Source organism: Lonchura striata, chromosome 1 (assembly GCF_046129695.1).
Source record: "Lonchura striata isolate bLonStr1 chromosome 1, bLonStr1.mat, whole genome shotgun sequence".
Lineage (NCBI taxonomy): Eukaryota > Metazoa > Chordata > Aves > Passeriformes > Estrildidae > Lonchura > Lonchura striata.
Window position 1 is genome coordinate 89,740,635 of NC_134603.1, and position 21,169 is coordinate 89,761,803.

Consider the following 21,169-nt stretch of genomic DNA (forward strand, 5'->3'; position numbering starts at 1 on the left):
CTATGTATGCTTTCTGCAGTTAGTTTCCTACCTATCCTGTGTTTAAAATCAAAAACAAAATGGAGAAAAGAAGCTGAAGATCATCAGTGCACAAAGAGGAAAAATCTGTTGGTTCAATCAGGAAACATATAAAATAATCTGTGGTGATAAATGTACACTTATTTAAGTAGACATGCATACCTAACCCTTCTCTCCAGGCCAAATCACATTTCCATTGAAGTAAGTGGGACTTTTGCCAATGGCTTGTGTAGTGCCAACATTTGGTATTAAGTGCATACCTGAAGAATTAAAATTTTTGTTTTTAAAATGAGCTTGCTCACTAAGCAATTTAAAAATATTCCTAACTTAGGGAAATTAAGGCAATTAAAAATAAATAATGTTAAACACTGCTTCTGCATAATGTGCCAGATCTCCTATTTAAGCCTTTTTGCTATAGGTGCTTTTAAAGAACTCCTTTTTGTTGTTGTTGTTGTTGGGTTTTTCCCCTTCTTTTTGTTTTTTTGTTTTGGTTTTTTTTTTTTCTTTTTTTTTTTTTTTTTTTTTTTCTCTTCAGTCTTTCAAGGAAAGTTTAAGCAGCAAGCATAGGTCAATCCTGGACTGAGATATAAATGTTTCCAAAAGTTATGACTGTGTGAAATGGAATTATAATTGAGAGCATTTTGCAAACCTTAGCTGTAGGCTCTGGTTGAATGAAATGCTACTCAAGCTCTAATATTGCAGAGTGATTATGAGTGATCATTCCATGATGCAGGATAAAATTGAATTTTCAACAGTGCTGAAATTAGGACCTTAAACTGAGTATGTGTTGGAGAAAACATATAATGGTAAATCTGGGTCACACTTCTTTCTAAGTTTGGGAGTATGTTACCCAACTTTATGCAGATTGCTGAATCTGCTGGCATGGAAAGTCATCTCTTGAGTTATGCCTTCAGCTTATTGTGGCCTGCACGTAGAAACCACTGACCACTGACCACTGACAAAAGAAGTAACCAAAAAGGAGCCATCTCGAAAGTTACGTTTACATTGTGTTATGTAAGGAAGATAAAAGAGGAAAGAAAGAAATCTTTCCGAACTCATTTTGTTTTTTCTCCCAATGGTGTTCACTTTTTCTCAGCTTCAAGACCTTTTTAAAATCTCCCCCACCCTATTCCCAAATGTACTAAATAGAATAAATCTGTTACCTCGTGGTCCTATCTCCACCTATATCATATTCTACTCAAAGCCTTATGCTTGGTTTTGTCTGCAGCCAAACACCTTTGCCTTGTGTTGTGTGGGCAGTATAAATGCAGCACAGGGTAGTTTGAAAAAGTAATATGGCAAGATGATATGAGTTAAGATGATGTAGCTGTGCATCCTACAGTAAATATTTACAATAATGTTGCTTCTTGCCCTCCTCTGTTGCAGTAGCATTTCTGAGTGCTCTGAAATGGCTATGGCATGATGATTCTTTACTCTTCTCAGAGACAAAGGCAAAGGGGAGACAGTGTGGCGGCAAGAGATGTTGACGCTGGTTTTGTATTAATTCTCTTTTTTCCTTGAACAGCGCCTTGTTGAATTGTAGGTGGTCTTTGGGCTGTTTCTTCACTCTTTCCACTGATTATTTATTTCTGTGCTTTCAGAGTATTTATGATTCTTTTATTGTTCCTCATCCATTTGGCTGCTTTTTATGCTGCAGTTTGTATAATCTTTTTTTAAAATTTTTTTTTTTAATTTTATTTTTGGACTGGAGTGTGAAATGTGCTAGTCATCTTAAAACATACAAAACCAGAATGGAGTATAAAATATGGATGGCCTCAGACTGGAAGAATAATGTGTCTGGAACTTTTTATGCAGTTGCAGGCTCCAACCCCAAACAACCCCTTGCCTCCCTTTGATTTTTATATGGATTTTATTACCTGTAGTGAAATTAATATTGTGCTCCTTTTAAATACTAACTTCATTCAAGGTGTTGTGCAGATATTAGATAATTGTTATTTCACCTCCAGAAGGGATAGGTATTTGTCTTTCTGATGACCAGTACCCCAGCTTGACCGTGGTTTTGTTTATTCCTGGTATGAGCCAGATGTGGGACTGGTGATGGGTGAGGGTGTGTGGGCTTTTACAGAGACGGGCAGCCCTCATCTGCCCAGCCAGTGGTAATGACCAGGGCACGCATGCACGTCAAGGAAATAGCTTGGGGTGAAAAGAAGGGCATGAAACTCAAGGAGGAGAGGAAACTGGATCATAGGGAAGACTGTTGCAAGTAGCAGAATGCGGCCTGTGAATGAATTAAGCTGGCAAAACAGTGGTGTGTGCCTCTCTTTAGCAGGAGGCACATAGGTACCTGGAGCCGTCACATCCCCTGTGTGCCCAGCCTGGTAGCACATTTGACATGAGCTGCCCACAGCTAATCTAATCCTAATCTACTCCTGTGTTTCCCTTTTCCCTTCCTCTGCTGCCTGGCACATGTGAACCCCAGGAGGCTGCGAGCTCGACCTGGCCTGCTTCGTCCAGCTGATCAACGAGATGGGGGGGATGCAGCAAGTGACTGACCTCAAGAAATGGAACAAGCTGGCAGACATGCTGCGCATCCCCAAAACTGCACAGGACAGGCTGGCCAAGCTACAAGAAGCCTACTGCCAGTACTTGCTCTCCTATGACTCCCTCTCCCCTGAGGAGCACAAGAAACTGGAGAAGGAGGTCTTGCTGGAAAAGGAAATCCTGGAGAAGAGGAAAGGACCTTTGGAGGGACATTCAGAGAATGCCTACAAGTTCCATTCCTTGCCCCGGTTTGAGCCCAAAAATGGACTCATCAATGGCGTGGTTCACAAAAATGGCTTCCGCAACAAGTTAAAAGAGGTCGATGTCCCACTGAAGACGGGCAGGCGGCGGCTCTTTGCTCAGGAAAAGGAGACCACGAAGGAGGACGAGGAGGATGAGGAGGAGGGAGTTCTTAGCGACTTACACAAGTGTATATACAAGGTAATGAGGCTGGCCCTGCCCACTCTGTTCTGTAGAGCCGATGATGCTGCTGTGTGGGTGGTGTCTGGGTGCATACCCAGCTGGCTGAGGGGAGCTGATGGGTTGCAGTGCCATCCCTGAGGCAGCAGTTGTCCTGATTCTCATGGCCAGGCAGTCTGGTGGCTTTGTCCTGATATGCCTGGCTCTTGCAGGATGTCTGGAAAAGCTGGGAGGCATTATTGTCACAACAAGATGCACTGGGCTCTGCCCCCCTTCAGCTCCTTGTAAGAGGCTCCCTGAATACCTCTGCCCAATTATCCTTGCAGACACAGATTTTATTTTTATTTTCATTTTCTAGTGACATTTAATGTTCTGCTTTCTCATTCCTGCTTCTTGCAAATATCTTGTTGAGTGAAGTAGTGCTGCACATCAGAATGAACATCACTAGAACTACTACATTTAGAAAGGGTAAATTGAAATGCAAACAGTATTTTCATCCACGATGCCAGACGTTGCTCAGCACTAACAGTCACATATCAAGTACATCCATTTACAAAGGAATGCTGACTCTTTCACTGTATTTTATTTGGCAGTCTCCTGCTCTGGAGCAGGACTTGGCGCTGCAGCTCACAGTGTAATTTTGAGTTGAGTTGAATGGTGTAGCCACACTCTGAGAGAAATATAGCATTGAGTGTCCGTGCCCAGTAAAGAAATATGCTGTTCTTCCCCTTCCAATCTCACTTCCATCACCAGGAAATGAAGCCAAATAGCCCAAAGTGACTTATTGTTAAGCTATTTAGGACTGCATGAGCTCACAATTTGGGCTTTAAAAGCTTGCTTCAGTTTTATTTTGCAGCCTGTTATGATTTGTCAGCCCAAAAATTATTTTTACTGGGAACTCTGGCCTCAATCCCACCTTTGAAAAGCAATCTCTTTGCCATCCTGCCCTTGGAGAGAAGCTTTTCTAATGACTGCAGCTTTTGTGAATAGTGAAGTGTCACTTCTGTGCTTAATATCCTGTGCTTAATGACAGTTAAATGAATAACTTGATAAACCTTACCCTGACTCTGCTGCATGAACAACCTCAAACTTAGTGGGAGAATGCTTTTTTCTTTTTTCTGGTGCAAGTCCCACTTCAAAGTTCAGTAGATACAAAGTCACTCAAAAAGGAAGATTGAGATTTGTGAGCAGTATCCTAGTTGGATTTAGGAAGTAAAAAAAAAGCAAGCAAGCAAGCAAAGTGTAGCTGGTATAACCGTCCGAGTTTGCTGAGTACCAGGCCTTTACCCCAAAAGGCAGAAAGCTCCCAGAATTTCTGCCTGGTCACCCAAAAAAGCACTGGAAGTACGGGCAGCATCAGACTCTGTCTGAGTCTGGCAATACCAGGTAGAAATACTTTTGTCCTGAGCATAGAGGCTGTTAGGGAGGAGCATCACTGAGCCCATGGGCTGGGGCTCTCCCCCCACACCACCAAAGCAGCTGCAACACATGGAGCCACTCAGAGAATGCCTTGGGTTGTCCACTGTGGTTCCAGCAGCTTCCCAAACACTGGGGCTTGCCTGTTCTGATCCCATCCCATGTTCTCTGTAGTGCAGAGACTAGGAACTGCTGTCACAGATAATGGACTGGGGAGAAGGCAGGGGGAAGAAAATCTCTGGTGGATTTCTGGAGGGATCAGTGCCGTGGAGCGCCCTGTGGGATACCTGGTCAGCCTGAGTGCAGAGAGAGGAATGAAGCTTCATTTTCACAGCTCTCAGGATGAAGCCATGTAAGAGGATTTGGTGCATTAGCACTGGTTATGTCACTTAGAGCAAGCCTCAAGACACAGAAATTATGCATCAAGCTTGATGCACCAAGGTAGCCCACCAGGTGTAAAATTGCTGTAGTTCATCACTAGCCTTTAAAAGACAGGGAGTGTGGTTCTGGCATCAGTTGTAAGCAGAGAGTGCTTCGTGACATTTAATGAAACAAGGCTTTTAATCCCGTGTGTGTGGATGGGGGGGAGTGTTCTCTACCTAATAACATGTTCCTCAGAAAATCTGAATTTCATTAACAGAACCTGTCCTCATGTTACAATTTCCACATATGATGGGATTGTAATAGTTTCTTTTTAAAGCACATTGCTACTTCTAATTAAAAATGAAAAACACACATAAACAAAAAAAATCCCAACAAACACATGTCTGTGAAAAATGCCCAGATCAATATCTTGAGGGCCAGAGGGAGCACATCGTAATCATATGGCTGTAGTCCAGTTTAGTCCACAAAGTCTGTTCTTCAGACTATGAAGAGGCCATACATTGAGGATTTCTCACAAGTCAGCACATGCTTGAGTTGTTTTTAGCAAGAGACATCCAGTCTTCCAGGAGCAGTTACCACCATATCACATGTCAAGGTTAAAGTAAATCTCCTTTGTATTAGGCTGACTTTCTGCTAGGACTCCCAAATTATTTTCAGTGTCTCTCCTTCGCAGGCTGTGAGGCCTGCTGTGCTTTTAACCATGTGCTGCAGGCTGCTGTGCTTGCTTGCTTTACTCCTAAATAAGTGGTTTTTCTACCTGACCATTAAAATGTTGTTATTTCTAAGTGTCTGAAGTAAACTGCTGACATCAAAGCAGGATCTGATACAAGATTTTTCACACTTCTTTCCCCAGTTTTAGCTCTGAAAATATTTTAAAAAATTGTTACTGGTGCTGACTGAAAGCAGCATTTGTTTCCATACAGAACAAACTGAAGGCATATTAGCAGACTCATTAGAGGGACACACAGAAGAAATCACAAGACAAGTTTTGCCAGCCCTTCCATGAACAGCCATGGAAATCCTGTGCTGAGCTCTCTTCATCCAGAGACACTTGGCATTTTCATACTCCACTTAATAGGAGCCCCTCCTTTCCACCCGTGGCTATTGTGAAATCTCTGGTTTCAGCTCATATTTATGTTTGCTTTAATCTCTTTAACATTCATAGCTTTGCAGTGTCCTTCTCTTTGCCTTCCCTCCAGGATTGGTGGTGGTGGTGGTGGTGATGCTCCCCCTGGGTTGTCCCCTGCATCAGATGTGAGAAGAATCCGGGGAGGAAATAGGAATTTCTTTTCTTAAACCTTCCTTTATTCTTGTCACAGCAACAGAGACTCTGCTTTGTAGCTTGAAGCTCCTAGGACAGTTGTCAAACTGCTGAGATACTTTTCAGGGTGTTGGAAAGGGTATTTTTCTCCCCTGCAATTCATTTTGTGTTCTGGTTAGAATGCTCCATTAAAGCATTTTAAATTATTTTCTGTGTTGTCATCAGAAAATGTTACAGGATTCCTCAGATTAAAAAAAACAACCAAACAGCACAGACAACCCTCAGCCATTTAATTTGTTCTACAGTTTTTAGAAGACTAAAAAGACACTAAATTCTTGGCAGAGGAAGAAATGTGTATATACAATTTTAAAGGGTTAAACTGTTCCAGTTTTCCACTTTCTTTTTTCTTGCTTGCTGTATGCTTCTACTTTATTTCTTGTCTATTTGAAAAATGGAAAGACAAGGCTAATCTTGGAATATGAGGCCTTAATTTTGTTTTTTTGAATAAGATGAGAGGAAGAGGCAAGTGACTGAGAGGAGGCGGCTGCTGCACTGTTGGTTTGCCCCCGGTGGCGGCTGCGCCCAAGCGCGGTGACTTGGTGCGGGCCCGGCGCTTTACGAGAGGTTTTGTTGTAAAAGGCTGCCACAATAAACCATTCGCGAGGGCATTAAAAGATGAAGGAAATTGCTTGTTGGATCACAGAGAATCCAGCTCTGAAGTTTATGGGAATCAGAGTGCCCCAGGCACTGGGCATTTCACAAACTTTTTCTGCTAAAGCTAATTATGCAGCATTCAGTTTAAAAAGTGACAACGTTACAACCATATGAGCAGAGTGATAGACTTGGCCTGTGGGGGAAAGCTGCTTTTATAGATCTTTCTAGTTTATTCTTGGACATAGTTATTAAATAAATTAAACACAAGAAAAGGCTGAGGTGGTTTGGCAGATCTGTTTCATAATTGAAAAACTAGAAAGGTAGCAGTCCAAATAATAAAACTAATTTATGTAGAGTTCTTAAGTGTCTGGTTTCTCAGATGAGCGGTCAGGGGGCGCAGTGGGAGGGAGCAGTGGATCTGGTGAGGGGGTGAAGACATTTTATACTCCCTGTTTGCAGGGTGCTGCTGGTCCCTCAGCCCTGGTGTGGTGCCTGCCAGCTCTCGTGGCATGCAGCTTCCCAGCATCCTCCTTCTGCCCTGGAGCACAGGAGGCAACAGAGGTGTTCCTGTCCAGGCACATCACAGTGTCAGGGCTGAAAGGAGCACATGGGTTCACATGCTCTTGCCTCCAAAGCCATTGGACAATGCTTCCTAGAGCTTCTGGTGGGTGTAGATGTGCAGGAAAGCAGCTGCCTGGAAACTTTGTCTAACTCAAGCAGAAAACCAAGTCAGAGCCTTTTCTTGTACAGCTCTTGCAGCAGTGCCAAGAATGAAGGCACTTATTCAGCAATTTTACTGTGTTATCCTTTTCCTAACTTTGTAATAACAGGACTTGGTTCCTTGGCATTTGAACTGCTTTTATTGAATTGAGCATAACTAGTTTTTGAAAGCAAGTGATTACAGTAATCCTCACAAACTCTGCTTTTTGTGACACTCTCCCACCATATACAACATTTGATACTGAGCATTTCTGTGAATTTTCTAAGTCTTTTTTCACCTGCTTCTTGTACATAGAGAGCATGGCCACGTGGTCCCTGGATAATGTATTGGATAATGAAAATTACTGTGCATTACTGGATAATGTAAATTTTGACTGGCTGCCTACTGGGTTTGTTGCAACGTGTCATAGGGGCCATGTCCATCCTCTGTATTTATCAGACACCGAGCATTGTGCTGAACAAAGCAGTATTCCTTCTGGGAACATTCGGTTGGCCTTTTTACATGGGAAGTTCATGTGATTGAATTTCTGTATCTTCTGAGGTATTTTCTCATACCTCTTCTGGAGACTTCTTTGTCCTTCACTCTATTGACACCTGGGATTGAGCCTGTAAGGAAAAGAGAGAGGACCTGGGGGAATGTAAGCGTGTTTTTTCATTTTCACTTTTAATTTTATTTTATTTTTCCACAGGGTAGGTCTGTTTCTTTAACAACCTTCTACCGAACAGCAAGAAACATCATGAACATGTGCTTTACAAAGGAGCCTACAGTAGCTGAAGTAGAGGTGAGGCTAGCACAAGGGGTGGTAAAGGTTTTTGTTTCAGGGCACTAAGTATGGGGATTCAGGATAGTTGATTTTCAAGCATTTCTCTAATCAGTTTAAGACTGCGTAGTTTAGAATTTTTAAAAAATGGTTAAATAGACATGGTGAATTCTTCCTATTTAAAATTTTTTGAACATTTTAAATAAAGATATTGACGAACTGAGGAAGAGAAAGTATTCTCAATCTGACATGTGCTGAAACACAGAAACCAAGAGAATCTAAATTTTGCCTGCCTTATTGTGACTTTCAATTATTTATATTTTTATTTTACGCAATAGTTTATGTTGAATTACAGGGAGGCTGTGAAAGCCTTGTAAATTTCCAAGGTTTATATTTTAATGAGAGATTAAAGATTGTTCAGTGAATTTAAAATGCATTACTGCTTTCTCCTACCACAGCAAGAATACTGGCGGATAGTGGAACAGAAAGATTGCCATGTAGCAGTGCATTGTGGAAAAGTAGATACCAACACCCACGGGAGTGGTTTTCCTGTGGGAAAATCTGAACCATTTTCAAGGTAAGATTCCCAGATCCATCTTCTTTGTTGCCTCACTCCTGAGCAGAGCCCAGCAGGGTAGCTTGTCACTGGGAGTGTTGGCATTGGCAATGTGCATTGACTGTGTCTGTGTCTGTGTCACCCCTCAAACAGGCATGGGTGGAACCTCACAGTCCTTCCTAATAATACAGGATCCATCCTGCGACATCTTGGTGCTGTGCCTGGTAAGCAAGTCCCTCCTCTGTGTTTTCAGCCAGTGTCAGTGTCCTCTGAATGTGGTGCTGTGGGCACCAAATGCTTCTCCCTCTTCCAGGTCCCCCTGTTCTGACTGAGCAGACGTGCAGTTTTATGTAGCAGGTGCCACTTAAAGGGGTGAAGGTAGCCATGCAGATAAAGGATTAATGAACAGTTGAGACCCTGTTCCTGGGAGGAACCAGTTGTACCTGCAGTATCCCTCGCTGTTCTTGCCAGCCTGTCAGTGTTCTTGTGTGTTAGGACAGAACTGTGCTAATGCCACACTTGCAAGATGTAGTCTGTAGCACTGGGAAAAGCAGCACACACATTTTCTAAATGAATTGACACAAATTCTCCAGCTGCCTATCCACTGTTGCAGTTTACTGGTAAGAAACATTGGAAGCACAGTGAAATGTCCTGTTGAGATCAGGTGTGGAGCCTGAAGAAAACAGCTGGGAAACCTGTTGAATAGTTATATGTACGCTTGACAACATGAAGTGACCTCCTCTGATCAGTGGCAGTGAGCTTTAATTACAGGTATTTGTAAATTCTCCTAAGAAGAAAAGTTTTATACAGCTATTAGAAAGCAAGCATGTTCAAGGGTACTGCAGTTTGCTGGTAGATATTTTCTTAGTGGAAAATGCTGAATTTATTAAATTACTCCCTGTGAATTATTTAGTCTGATAGGAAGACTGATAACATCAAGAGTCAGCTAACAAGGAGAGTAAGATTTTTGATTTAAATGCCCTCTCAAACTGTCTTTTACTGAACAAACTAAAGTTACTCAAAACTCATTTTTCAATCTCTTTGTTTTAGGAGTGACAATTCCTTGGCTAAATATTGGCATGGTCTTTTCTACCTCATGCTGGTCTCGAGACCAAAATCACCTTCCATACATTGACTACTTACACACTGGTGCTGATTGCATTTGGTAGGTATTCCTGTGGTTTTTCTTCACTTTCCCTGCAGTGGCTGCCTGTAGGCTGGCGTTAATAGCAACTGGTGTAACACTTTTGCATGAGGGAATCTCACCTAGAGAGTCCAGTGTGTGTGTGTGTGTGTGTGTGTGTGTGTCTGTTGGGGGTCTTCCAGTTTTAATGGGAAAATGTGGTACAAACTTAGGAGATGAAAACCCTTTTCCTGAGAGAAAAGTTTCACTTGGTTTTCTGTGGTCTATTCTGGTGTCCCCATGGTGGCAGTGGCATCATGGACTGCTCTTTATGCACATGCAAAGTGCACTCTCACACATTTCTCAGAAGCTGCTGATGTCCAGGGTGCTGGTCCAGCTGTCACTGGGAAAGCACATGGCCCAAGAAAAAGCATTTGAGATCTGGTGAAAACCATTAAAGCAGGATCTCCTCCCTCTCTAAATGTGTTAAGTTGAAGAGATGTTCTGTATGTGATTCTTTCAAGGGGTAAAGGTGTAACTTGTGGATTATGCTGCAGACCTGGGAGTTTGTCAGTTTCTGTCATGGGCATTTTATGGCTCTTCTCCCTGTTCTGTGAATCAGGAATCTGTAATCTCTTATAATAGTATACTGTCAGGACAGATCACTGAGCAAACTATGTTGTCCTCAACCTTAGGTGAGTCTGTTTCTCTCTAAAACATTAATCTAGTGTTAAATGACAGTAAATTCCAAACAGAATTCAAAAATTCCCTAATTAAGTTCTGAGGTCACTCTTCATGCTGTGTGTCAAAACATGTGACTCTTGGGATTGAACAGGCTTGCCTGCAGACAGCTCAAATTTTAGGAAAGACTACTGTTTCTGTTTTTCGAATCCAAGAAGAATAAAAGTAAAGAAGCCATTTACTTTATCTTGATGAACTTATAGAGATGATTACATAACTTAAGGCATCTTTGTGATGATAGCCTTGATGAAACAGTCATTGTAGGCAGGAATAACTCACAAGAAGGAAGTGAAACTCCTTTGTCTGCTGAAGCTATTCTTCAGCAAGGCTGCCAGCCTGAAGTGTCAGGCTAGTATTCATTAGCTCATTACAACTTTTAATAGTGCAATAAAGCATCCATCTGTGTTAGGAGAAGATGAATTTAATATCTGCGGTTCTGGCGTGGAGTAGCCCTGATAGCGTTGCCTTTAGTCACTGCTGTGGGGACAACAAGGTGGCCAGTGGGCTCCAAACATCTCCTCCCTCTTGCCAAGTCCCTCTACCACCCAGAAATCTTCTTCTCCAAGGACAGATCCTGTGCTACTCAAACTACTTCGCTTACCTGCAGATTGCTCAGCTCACTCTCTTACCTCTCAGGTTTTACGTCTTGGAGATTAAACAAGGGAGAACTCAATTTTCATGCAGGGCAGAGGTCAGTGAATTAACCTTTTTATTCTGGAGGGATCCTCAGTGCCCATTAAAAGAGAGGAGGAAATCTTGTTCTGCCAAGACATTCAGAAGTCTACACTGGCTGCTCACTTCCCATTTTTATAGGTACATCAGGAATTGCAGATGAGTGCAATTGCAGCATACACCAGTTGCAAAGGATCTCATTCCCCTCTATGCCCTAGGTACTCAGTTCCATGCACTTCTGTGCTGCCCTTTCTCTTCACACAACTTTCCCAAGCATTTTCCTGTGCCTGTCTTGTGAGGGACTGTGTGCTTGAATCTTCTGTCTGTTCCAGCCATATTTTCTGACTCTAAAAGAGATGAGTGGGTTCTGCCATGATCTGGGTTCAAATTTAAAATATTTTTATCCATGTAACTAGACTGATACACCACACCTGTGGAGCTGTACTGAAGCTGTCACTGTTAGCAACAAAATATTTGAGACATGGCACACTTTTAAAATTGCTGTTCGGACTTGATCCTTACTTGATCCAAGATGAAGTTCTTCTACTTCACCTCTCTATAACCCTGGGAGTTCTTAGCAAGGTCCTGATCATTGTCAATATATATGTAAGGAGTTGGTCTTTGTACAGCTGGGCAACCAGCTCAATAATACTCTTACTGTGGCTACAATTAGCCACAGCAGATAATGTCATGTCTTCTGCCACTTGGCTTGAAGATCAACAAACACAAAGCAAAGTCATCATCAGTAGAGTGAACAGTGGGGAGGTGTTCAGAGTATAGGAAGTGCAGCTTCCTACAGACTCTTCAGTCCGAATAACCCTCTGCGATGCACACAGAGTTATGTTACTAGCAAGTACCCTGTGTCAGGTGTGTAAGGTCAGCAGAACACTTCATAAAGTTGCTGGAGAGATCAGATGAATGGCAGGAAGACTGTACCAGTTCCCCAAAATCTTTCCAGCTTCATTGTCTTGTTCCAAGTTTGGAAAAACGACTCTGTGTGTGTATGCGTGTGTGTGTGTGCGTTTCTGGTGTGGGACTCCAGCTTGAGGTCTCATTGCCTAAAGGGAAAGGGTAAGTCATGGTAAAGCTGGAGATGCTTTTGACTTGGCTGAGCATCACCCCTTGGATAGGCTGCAGGCAAGAGCAGTGACCAATTGTCACCATATCACCTCCCTGCATCCAGAATAACAGCAGTTCTCTGGATGTGTGGCTCTAAGACTCAAGACTCCTGTGTTACTTCTTGTCATTCTGCTGAGGGAGCAGTGCTGGCAGTGAGCACAAGAGGACAGCTGCTTCCTTGGCTTCTAAAGAGAAGAGGATGTGCAACTTGGCAGATTCCCAGCTGAGTTTGAAACCTCTCCTGCCACTTTGGCTGCTTTTAGTCAGGTCTTCTGTTGCAAGGGAGAGGAGGGATGTGGGATTTGTTAAGTAAGCAAGGCAAGAAGGTCTTGGGCAACTTCATGCACTGAGTAGAGGGAATTTGTGATTTCTTGACTGTTACAAACAGAAAATGTTACTAAATATTACTAAATGTGAAGATCCTTTGGTTGATAATAAATACAATCTTTTATGGTAAAGATAACAACATACATTGGTGCACACAAGATGCAAGCTTTTGTCCATAATTAGCTGGTTTGGTGCTGTTAAAATGACCATCAATCGATTGCTGGTTTCTCTCATCCAACTCTACAGAGGACTGAGTTTTCACATTTCTGTTTTGGGGATTTTTTTGTCTTCTGATACTTACTGAACATGATCAGACTGAGTCTGAATAAACAACTTCCCTTCAATCCTCAGTTTTACCAAAAGAACTGTGTGTGAAACCCTGTATTGAATTTCTTTCTTCTAATCAATGTGTTGGTCTGAATTGTCTGTTATTGTGTAGCTGTGGACCATTATTTACTCCACAGTAAATATTTCTCTTTTCCTCTGACAAAACAACAGGTATTGCATTCCTGCTGCAGAGGAGAACAAACTTGATGATGTGGTACATACCCTGCTGCAAGCCAATGGCACTCCAGGGCTGGAAATGCTTGAAAGTAATGTAATGGTAGGTTAACACTGGGAGAGATGTTCCCATTTGAGAACCCTAGGCTAATCAGGAGGCTGGTTGGTTGGGGATTTATTTTGGTTTTGTTTTGCACTGCAGTGATGCAGCAGGGGCTACTTTCTGTGTGCAATGCTTACCCACATGGTATTTTTCTAACAAGGCTGTTACTATGTATTCATATAAAAACAAACACATAAATACAATAAATGTCCATTTTTAATACTGTGTGTAGCCTCACAAAGGGAGTGGGATCTAATCAGTTCACCTGCCATGACTGACATTTTATGATGCCAGCATAGATAGGAGAAATCGAATACTTACGTATTTTTGCCTCCTTTGTTTATCTTTTGGATAACAATCTTATTTTTGTGTACATTTAAGTGCAAATTGGGGAGCTCATAACAAAACACCCTGCCTTGTTAGCATGGGCTACCCATGTTAGGCTACCCATGTTAGCATCTCACAGAAGTGCAGTAGCACAATGGATTTAATGCCAAGTCGGAAAAGATCAGGTGGAAAGCTGAATGATCCACATTGCTTTCCGTAGGAGCAGACCGTGTTCTGTCCTTGGGCATGTGGGAGTTTAAACCGTTGGTTTGAGGAGAGGCATTTCTGCAGTTGTCACTCCCAACGCTGAGGTTCGGAATAGGAGAGGGAGAGCCACCGGAGCGGAGCTGTTTGCAGAGCCCAGCTTTGCTCCGCAAGCAGGAGCGTGTGGCAGCACCCAGCCAGGAAGAAAGTTCCCATTGACTGCTTTTCTCTCTCTTTTTTTTCTGTTTCTTTCCAGATCTCCCCAGAGGTCTTGTGTAAGGAGGGGATCAGGGTGCACCGTACTGTACAGCAGAGTGGGCAGTTTGTTGTCTGTTTTCCTGGATCCTTTGTGTCCAAAGTATGTTGTGGCTATAGTGTTTCCGAATCGGTGCACTTTGCTACCACCCAGTGGACAAGTATGGGCTTTAAAACAGCCAAGGTAAGGAGAAAAGGAGTTAAAATGGATTCACGGCCCTGCCCTCTAAAAGGACAGCAGACATTCCAGGATTGGTAGCATTATGACAGTAGTGCTACTACGTCTGTTTTCCTGGATTAATAAATAAAGAAAGGAAAAAATTCTGCAAGGCATAAGATGATCCAGTGTTGTCAGAAAAGTGACTGAGTTGTTAACTGACAGTTAAAGACTTGTGTATATATAAAAAAATTCAGAAGATTGTTGTGCCTGCAGACCAGTTTGCAAGGAAGCTTTTCAAAAATCCCTTCAGAGCTAATGATTATACATGGTATTATGCTTACTAATTGTTTTTTTTAAGTGATGTTTTCTAGAATCATTAGAATCTCAGGTGCAAATATCTAAATAACTGTGCTCGTTAGCTCTTATGGTAGGCAGAGTCACTTAATACTCACAGCTGTATTGCTTGTTTTTCTCTGCCCCTTCATTCAGGAAAAGCTGTTGATCAGGGCAATTTCAATTTTAATTAACTTGAAAATCCTTAGGTTCACTGACCAGCCCATCCAATACTAGATGTAAATAAATAACCTTCCCATTCCCTTCTCACACAACTGACGAAGGCACGTTGCCTGCAGAAACAGGTGATTTGTCCAGTCATCATCATTCTGGCTACATTTCTGTGTTCTTGGACAAAGAATACACATTACTAACTGTGTTCCCAACCTTCTGAAATACACTCTGGGTTACAGATAATATTTTGGTAGTGTTTTATAGCTAAGCCACTAGTAAATTGTCCTTTACAGCTTCAGACCAAGTTACTAAGTAATTAACTGTAATATTTCCACAGTTAGGGATTGCTTCTTTTGGGTAAATGGAATTCTTCCAGCCTGGTTATACTAATTGTATATTAACTTAGTTTGAAATAAAAGGTTATTTTATTATATATTTATTTTGGGGGAACGTGGGAATTGTGTATATCTATAAGTAAGGCATAAGAATCCTGAGCTGACCTTTCCTGTCGGAACGTACATGATTATATTAACTCCATGTCCTGTATTTATCTCTCTACTGAACACGTGCTTGATATCGTGAAAATGCTACTCCTGTAAGAGACAGAAATCACTATGCAGCAATTAAACAGCTCTTGGTGCCTCAAATTTTGAAGAACAGTTTCTTTTGATTAATTTTTAAGAGCTTTGCACTGGGTAAATATAAGATGGCTGAATATCCATCGATTACAGTCTGTGATAATCTACCTTGGAAATTGAAGTCACAGCTCTCACAAACTTCACAAGAACCACTTGAACTTACACTTTTGAAACATCTACTGTGTTGTTCTTTTATTTCATTTTTTTTCCCCTTCCCTTTCCGTCTTCAAACTGTCATATGTTCTTAATTCCCTTTAATTTTGGAAATTTTTCTTTGGTTCCTCCACTTTGCCAAGGCACATTGCCATCTTTGCTACAATGCCGGCCAGGACTGTGCTTTCCAGAGGTGGTGAGACATTGTGTGTAATGGGCAAGATCCCCCTTTTGGACTGTTAAATGAACTCTCTGGTAAACAACTGAACCTTCTGTCTATTCGTTCTCCACAGCAATACTGACAGTTTTTAGCATTTGATAAATTAACTTTGTTTTCATCCTGTGATACTGTGACCTGATTTTTTTATAGTGACTCTCTTTATATTACTGAAATGATGTTGTTTCATTTTTGTATTGAATGACTGCTCCATCTCCTTTAATACATGCAAAAATGAAATTCTACATCAGAAATTGCATTGATTTCAGTCTTACAAGCACTTTGGAAAAAATGTTGGAATAAAAGGGTTTATATAAACACCTGTGTAAAGGGACAGTGAGGTTTAAACTAGGCCATATTTGGAACAAAGTTGCTGGTTTTAAAAAGCACCCTAAGAGCTCTTGAAATTTTAAGGTAAGGATAAGAAGATTTAGAGTTGTGGTGGAAGAGTGTGTGCTTGGAGTGGCAAAGGGATAGCTCCATAGCTTCAAATAAGGCATTGGGCAAAGTCAGTGAAACTAATTTAGGAAACTGAAGTACAGAATGCTGGACTAAATGAAGGCACTCTGGGTTAGAGGTTTGGAAACAAGAGGGAATGTCTGGTTTTAGAGGAGGCTTTGGTGCTAGGGCCTACCAGAAATTAGGTGGGAAGAGATTCAGCTGGTAATACAAGAGGAAGAACTACAGAGGAGAGATGGAGTTAAGTATTCCAGCTGGAGCAGCACTGCTGCACACACTGGAAAGCTTACAGTCCATAAACCAGGTTTAACTCTGATACCAGTGACACAATCCTTGTGCACCTGATCTCCCAAATAGGAAAGCTGTGGTATTAGCAGAGTACTCCCTGGAAGATGCTGGCAGGGGCTGGACATGTATTTCCCCAGCTCCAGTTTAAGAACATGAAGAACATGAAGAACATGCCTTTAAAATGCCACAGGTTTCCCACTCCTTGGCACCTGTCACAGAGCTGTCCCACCCTGAGCTCCTTCAGATGAAACCAAAGGGAAAGTGATCCTACAGAAGTGTACCTGATATCCTCACTAGAAAAGAGCTGGGCTGTGGTGGAGAGCGGAGAGTAGGATCCTTGGAAAAGCAGTAAAACGCAATATAACCACTGCTGTGGAAGTAAATGTACAAAAAAATGAGAACAGGGCAACCACCATGATGGCTTTTGCAGCAAGGTCATGGCATCCAGGCCGTAAAACTTTTGGAAGTAGGTAAGGACAAGAGTTGCAGCTGAGAGAGTCTGTGAGCATTTTTAGGAGAAAAGGCTTATAAATAAATTGAAAGGTGCAGTTCACATACCAAAAAACCAAAACTGATTTAAAGAAAAGCAGAGGATAGGTCAGTTTTTATCATGAATGTAGACAGTCTTTTTCTGCATTCCTCAGGAGTTTGTACAAGCACAGTTTAAAGTATCCCTAAATAACCTAGTAAGGGAAGTTCCATAGCAAAACAAATCCTTCATGCTGAGGGTATTAATGGTAATGGCAGCAAAAATTAAAGCTATGACGTGTTACAGAAAGATTTCCTGATATTGAGTGATGCAAGTGAGAAAATGGAAGATTAAGTTCAGTGTTGGTAAATGTTAAATTTAAAAACATAATCATAATGTGACAAATACAGAGATGGGCTCTTGCTATTGAGAGAAGAGGTCTTTGGATTCCTATGGAGCTGTCAGTCAAGTGCTCTGCATAACAAAAATACATTGAATGTTAAGAATTAGAAGGAGAGAATAGGTAACAAAGCAGAAACTGCTCTGGCACTTTTTAGTCTTGGTGGTTTGTGCAATTCAGATCCCCTAATTACAGAAGGAATGTAGAGGAACTAGAAAAAGCACAGCAGAGATCAATGGTTAAAATTATTAATTAGCTTCTGCATTAAATAGAAGAGTACTGGGAAAGGAATTACCAAGAGATGTATGAGAGCAAGAGAGATCACAAGTGCCAGACTGATGATAATTATAATGTGAATGTTCACTGACTTTCATGACATTGAAAAATGCATCACAAGAAATAATCAGGCAGGCACTAAAAGAAATAATGAGTACAAGTCTGTTGTAAAATACTTACCTGTGTATTTCTCTGTATGGATGAGAAAAATGCACATAGGTTCAGAAATTCAGATAAATGCAGAGATACAGCAAGTTGTGCTAAACCCTGCTCTGGCTCAGGGTGTCCCTGAGCTGTCACCCAGCTGGAGCTGACCTTGCTTTCTTGTCCAGCCACCCACCATGGCTGTGTATGTTGCCTGTGCAGGATTCTTCCCTAGACTGGAGTCTGTTCTTGTGTACACAGCCTCAGACTAAGCAAACCTAACATGGAAAAATCTTCCCACACCAATCCTAACCATGCAGCTGTTCCAACCACACACAGGGTCTAGCAGAGCAAATAGCTTCTGAAGAATACTTTTCTTACCTCTGAACCCCTTTTGAACCCATTTTGGTCAGCAAAGGCTGCTGTTCCATTTTACGTGATAGTTATCACTTGAATGCACACAATTGGTGCTACTAAAAATTATTGATTTTATTATAAATCCATTTGTTGTGAAAAAAAGAAATAGCCAGAGCATATAATTACAGTTATAGAACAGGGTAAAAAAAATAATGTAACAAATAAAATCTTTGGGATTGTGTGTGCTGAGTAGGTATTTGGCAGGTTTAACCACTAACCAGAAATGTCACCCTCACATTATAGTCCAGTGTTAGCTTGTTTTGAACTCCCTGACTCTACATAAGCCAAAACAGACCTCTAGAGGTACTGTGAAAGTGGTACACTTTTCCCACCTGCACATTACATCAAGGAATTTGCCTACTTAAGAATTATCAAAAGGGTTTCAGATACCAAAATAATTCAGTTTGTATTGAGTGAAAAACATAACTTTAAAGCTTTCACAGAGAGGAATCTGTAACAGGCAGAACTGAACCCCCCTCTTTTGCCTTTTGTCTCTTTTCCCTAGCATCTGCCTGTTCTGCTAGGTTTGTTTTAAAAGATGTGAAGTAACACTAGTCCTGGGTTTCAAGTATGTCATATGTATAGATCTTACACTGTTTGTACTCTGAGCCATCCAGTATTACTGAACTTGAATGATGGTGTTGCTCCTCTTGGCCTCCACAGAAAAAATTTTTAGGGAGAGAATTTTGAGGTGCCTGGAACATAAACTGGGACTATGGAAAGATTTTACTTGTGGTTGTTTCAAAAGGCTACTTTTTGCTTCAGCTTATTAGTATCAATAATTTAATTAACTAATATTGAATTAATTCTTGGTAACATTTTATTTTCAAATTTGTTCAGGAACTAATGTGGCAAATTTCTCCTGTCCCAGGAAATGAAGCGACGCCGTATAGCCAAACCATTTTCAATGGAAAAGTTACTTTATCAGATTGCAACAGCAGAAGCAAAAAAAGAAAACGGACCGACTCTGAGTACGATATCATCGCTCCTGGGAGAGCTCAGGTAATGGATTGGGGGCTTGCTTACCTCTTTTGTTTCCATTGACAGACTCCAGAGGTGGATGACGTGACGTAAGTAACCCTTTCAGACACACTTTGTCCCTAATTATCCAAGCCAAAGCCCAGCAGATGTACCTGAAGACAGGCACATATGGAAGAAGCAGCTTCCTTGGTTGTAGCTGATGTGACAGTGTCCATGTTAGGATGTCTGAATTCTAAAAATTCCCTACTTTAGACATCTTATAAAAATTGAAACTGCAGTTTGCACTAGGTTTTTATTTTGTTAATTCTTGGTGCTGAGAGTTGAGATTTCCTGATGCATTATGTGAACTATGTGGTGCCAAGTGGTTAAATACCTTCCTTGAATTTTTCAGCCTCTTGCCATCAGTAGTCACTGTCAATCCATGTCTGTAGTGGGTTTTGCACCAGGAACCCTTGTCTTCAGTATCAAGACTGTTATACTATAGGTGCAAAAGGTCCTTTGTATGCAGAAAGTTGTCTTGGTTTTAAATAGTAAGAGAGCAATTGTGCATGCATGGTAACGCATCTGGCATTAGAACTCCAGTGTTTTAAAGAGTAAAAGCGTCACACTCCTTTTTCTCTCCAGTATTAAGGACAGATATTAAGGGTTTCTCTTAAGATTGGTGAGAAAAGAAAATACAATGTTGCCTGGCTTCCTGTGTAATGATCTTCTCTTTTGTTCCCTACCATGTAGTTGCTACCTATCTTTCAAGTTTGTGACAACTGATACTCGAGATGTCAAGAAAGTTTTGATGAATGGAGTCTACAAACTGTATTTAACTAACTAGCATGTTCATTTGGAAAATTTCCAGTGACATATTGAAGGGGAAAACAGCCCATGTGTTGTTTAGTGTTCAGAAAGAAATGCAAAGAGGTGTGCTGACTGCTTTACCTGCAGGTGGCTCTCCTGTGGGAATAACCACTTTCAAGTGCCTTTTTTTTCCCCTTGAAGAGGAAGTCTGCAAGTACAAAAGGCGAAATGTTGGTGCTTGCTCTTAGACCATCACATCGACCTTTATCAGAGTGGTTCTCAAACTTGTTCTTATACATAGGTTGGAATTCACTGGAGGATACGGATCCTTCCTGTGGCTGGTTATAGGAAACAAAAGCCCAGACAACAAAATCTAAAAAAAAAGGAGAAAAAAAAAAAAAGACATCTGAAGTGGAACACTGTACCATATTTTTTTTTTCCTTTGTTTTGTTTTGCTTGTTTGTTGTGTCTCTTGCTGCCTCTTCTCCTGATATGCCTTGGTTGCTCAGTTTGCCCGTGCCATTTGCTTAGCTTGGCTCTCCACTCATCTTCAGCTGTGTCTGGTGGTGCATTTTTTTATCCTCCCCTTCCATCTGCTCAGCTCACTCTACACTTGCTGTCTTCCACTCAGCTCCAACCCAACCTGCTCTCCTAAAGCTGAAGAGTTCAGCACAGGAGGTATTGTCCGCCTTAGAGATGCCATGGGTGAAGGGCGGCCGGAGGGCTTGGTGGTTGTCCTTTATTGACATCTCCTTCTTTTTCCCTGGGTGTACAGCAAGATCCTCGTCTTTTGGCATAGTCACTTGCCCTGCTCCCCCTTTCCTGCCTGAAGCACCTTATGGCAGCAGGTCCTTGGTTCATCTCTGCCTCCTGATGAAGGGGCTGTTACTCCTGACGGCCACGGCTCCTCTTCCTCAAGGTGGCTTTTGGCAACTTCAGGAATGACAGTCATGTTAACCACAGCTCCTGACTCTCCACATGGCTCGAGCAACCATCGACCTCCAGGAAGTCCTCGGCAGTCCCCACTTCTCTGTGGAGCAGTTTGAGAACCATTGGCTTGATACAGTGGTCGCTGTTAAAATCCGGAGATAGCTTTTGCAATTAGGCAGCGTTTCCCGGGCGCTGGCTGTGTCTGCCATGCTTAGGGAATGGCACCAACCTCCAACAACACTCAGGGCTTTGCGTGTGGAGCTCAGGTTTCAGTGAG

General features: G+C 41.8%; 1 protein-coding gene across 2 annotated transcripts in view; it reads left to right on the top strand.

The window, feature by feature from the left end:
• Positions 1-21,169, top strand: part of JARID2 (jumonji and AT-rich interaction domain containing 2) — a 210,144-nt gene that overhangs the window by 184,475 nt on the left and 4,500 nt on the right. For both annotated transcript variants that reach the window (XM_021553230.3, XM_021553241.2), the window contains exons 8-15: positions 2,459-2,961; positions 8,065-8,157; positions 8,595-8,713; positions 8,846-8,916; positions 9,743-9,857; positions 13,173-13,278; positions 14,066-14,248; positions 19,064-19,194. In XM_021553230.3, the coding sequence (XP_021408905.2) occupies positions 2,459-2,961; positions 8,065-8,157; positions 8,595-8,713; positions 8,846-8,916; positions 9,743-9,857; positions 13,173-13,278; positions 14,066-14,248; positions 19,064-19,194 (1,321 nt within the window). The remainder of the gene's footprint in view (positions 1-2,458; positions 2,962-8,064; positions 8,158-8,594; positions 8,714-8,845; positions 8,917-9,742; positions 9,858-13,172; positions 13,279-14,065; positions 14,249-19,063; positions 19,195-21,169) is intronic.